Source organism: Austrofundulus limnaeus, unplaced genomic scaffold (assembly GCF_001266775.1).
Source record: "Austrofundulus limnaeus strain Quisiro unplaced genomic scaffold, Austrofundulus_limnaeus-1.0 Scaffold489, whole genome shotgun sequence".
Lineage (NCBI taxonomy): Eukaryota > Metazoa > Chordata > Actinopteri > Cyprinodontiformes > Rivulidae > Austrofundulus > Austrofundulus limnaeus.
This window is the reverse complement of record NW_013952891.1, coordinates 34,005-35,403: the sequence shown is the minus strand read 5'-3', so window position 1 is coordinate 35,403 and position 1,399 is coordinate 34,005. Positions and strand designations below refer to the sequence as shown.

General features: G+C 37.8%; 1 protein-coding gene across 1 annotated transcript in view; it reads left to right on the top strand.

Annotated features, from left to right (window-relative positions):
- Window positions 1–1,399, top strand: part of plekha6 (pleckstrin homology domain containing, family A member 6) — a gene marked incomplete in the record, with an annotated part of 107,630 nt that overhangs the window by 104,379 nt on the left and 1,852 nt on the right. The window contains 1 exon segment of the mRNA XM_014025638.1: window positions 548–655. Coding sequence (XP_013881092.1) covers window positions 548–645 — 98 coding nt within the window.

Genomic DNA, 1,399 nt, shown 5'->3' with positions numbered 1-1,399 from the left:
ACTAACCTGTAACCACCTAACACTAACCTGTAACCACCTAACACTAACTTGTAACCACCTAACACTGAGAGAGTTTGGTGACGGGACAGACCCAGGGCGCAGGCAGGTTTCAAAATATAACAAAAAGATTTATTAAAGTAACAAAAAGAGGGCTGGTGGCAGCAAACTTACAAAATGCACGAGGATGGCAGGCAGGGGGAACAGAACTCACGCAGAGCAAAGCAGACTGAGCAAAACAAAGACATGCAAAAACAATGATCCGACACCAGACTGAGACAGGAACAGGGTTTAAATACACAGAAACACAAAACACCTGAGGAGAAACACAAGGGTGACAATCAAGGTAAATGTGGGGCAGCTGGGCAAAGACACACTGGGGAACATAGAAAACACTAGGAAAACTAAGGAAAATAAATACAGACTATGACAATTTGCACTTATTTTTCCCACCATAATGTCCAGATTCTCCTCACCTGCAGTAAATATTGTGTTGTGCCTTTCCTTTTTATTTTTATTCTTAATGTTCCTAATCTCTTTCTCCTCCCAGCCCAGTGTGCCTCCAGCCCCCCAACGTCCCCCTCCAGCCGTGTTCCTACCTCGTCCTCTGCTGATTTTCCAAACTCTGCCCATGTTATGAAGGTTTAGCTCTCACAAGGTGAGTTTATTTACAGTGTATCTCCTCCCTGATTTCTTACTTCTCACATCTGACTAAAAGGTAAAGGGCTGTGCAAAAAACATTGATTTTGAAGCAAAGCCCAAGAGAAGCAGAACCTGCAGCTTAATTTATTACCTGTGTTAACTGTTTTATTAATTTTGTTATTAAATGTGTTAACTGTTATTAACTTTGTTAAAAATGTGTTATTAACAGTTATTAACTTGGTTATTAACTTTGTTGTTAACTGTTAACTTTGTTATTAACTGTGTTATTAACTCTGTTATTAACTGTTACTAACTGAGCTATTAACTGTTATTAACTGGGTTATTAACTGTTATTAACTGGGTTATTAACTGTTATTAACTTTGTTATTAACTGGGTGATTGACTGCTATTAACTGTGTTATTAACTGGGTTACTAACTGGGTTATTAACTGGGTTATTAACTGTGTTAATAACCCATCTATTTGTTTTGAGAATGTCTTTTTCAGATTTTTTTTATGATGGTTTGTGGATATTGTACTACAGTCACATTGACCATACATGAGCAGTTCTAATATTAACAGGTTCATCAACAGTCACCCAGTTAACTGTGTGAGTTGGAATGTGAAATCCCTCAATGGTCCAGTGAAATTTARKAAAKTTATGACACATTTAAGACAACTTAATGCTAATATTACTTTTTTGCAGGAGACCCATTTGCGTAAAGCAGACAGTGCAAATCTAAGCAGGCGCTGGTCTGGTC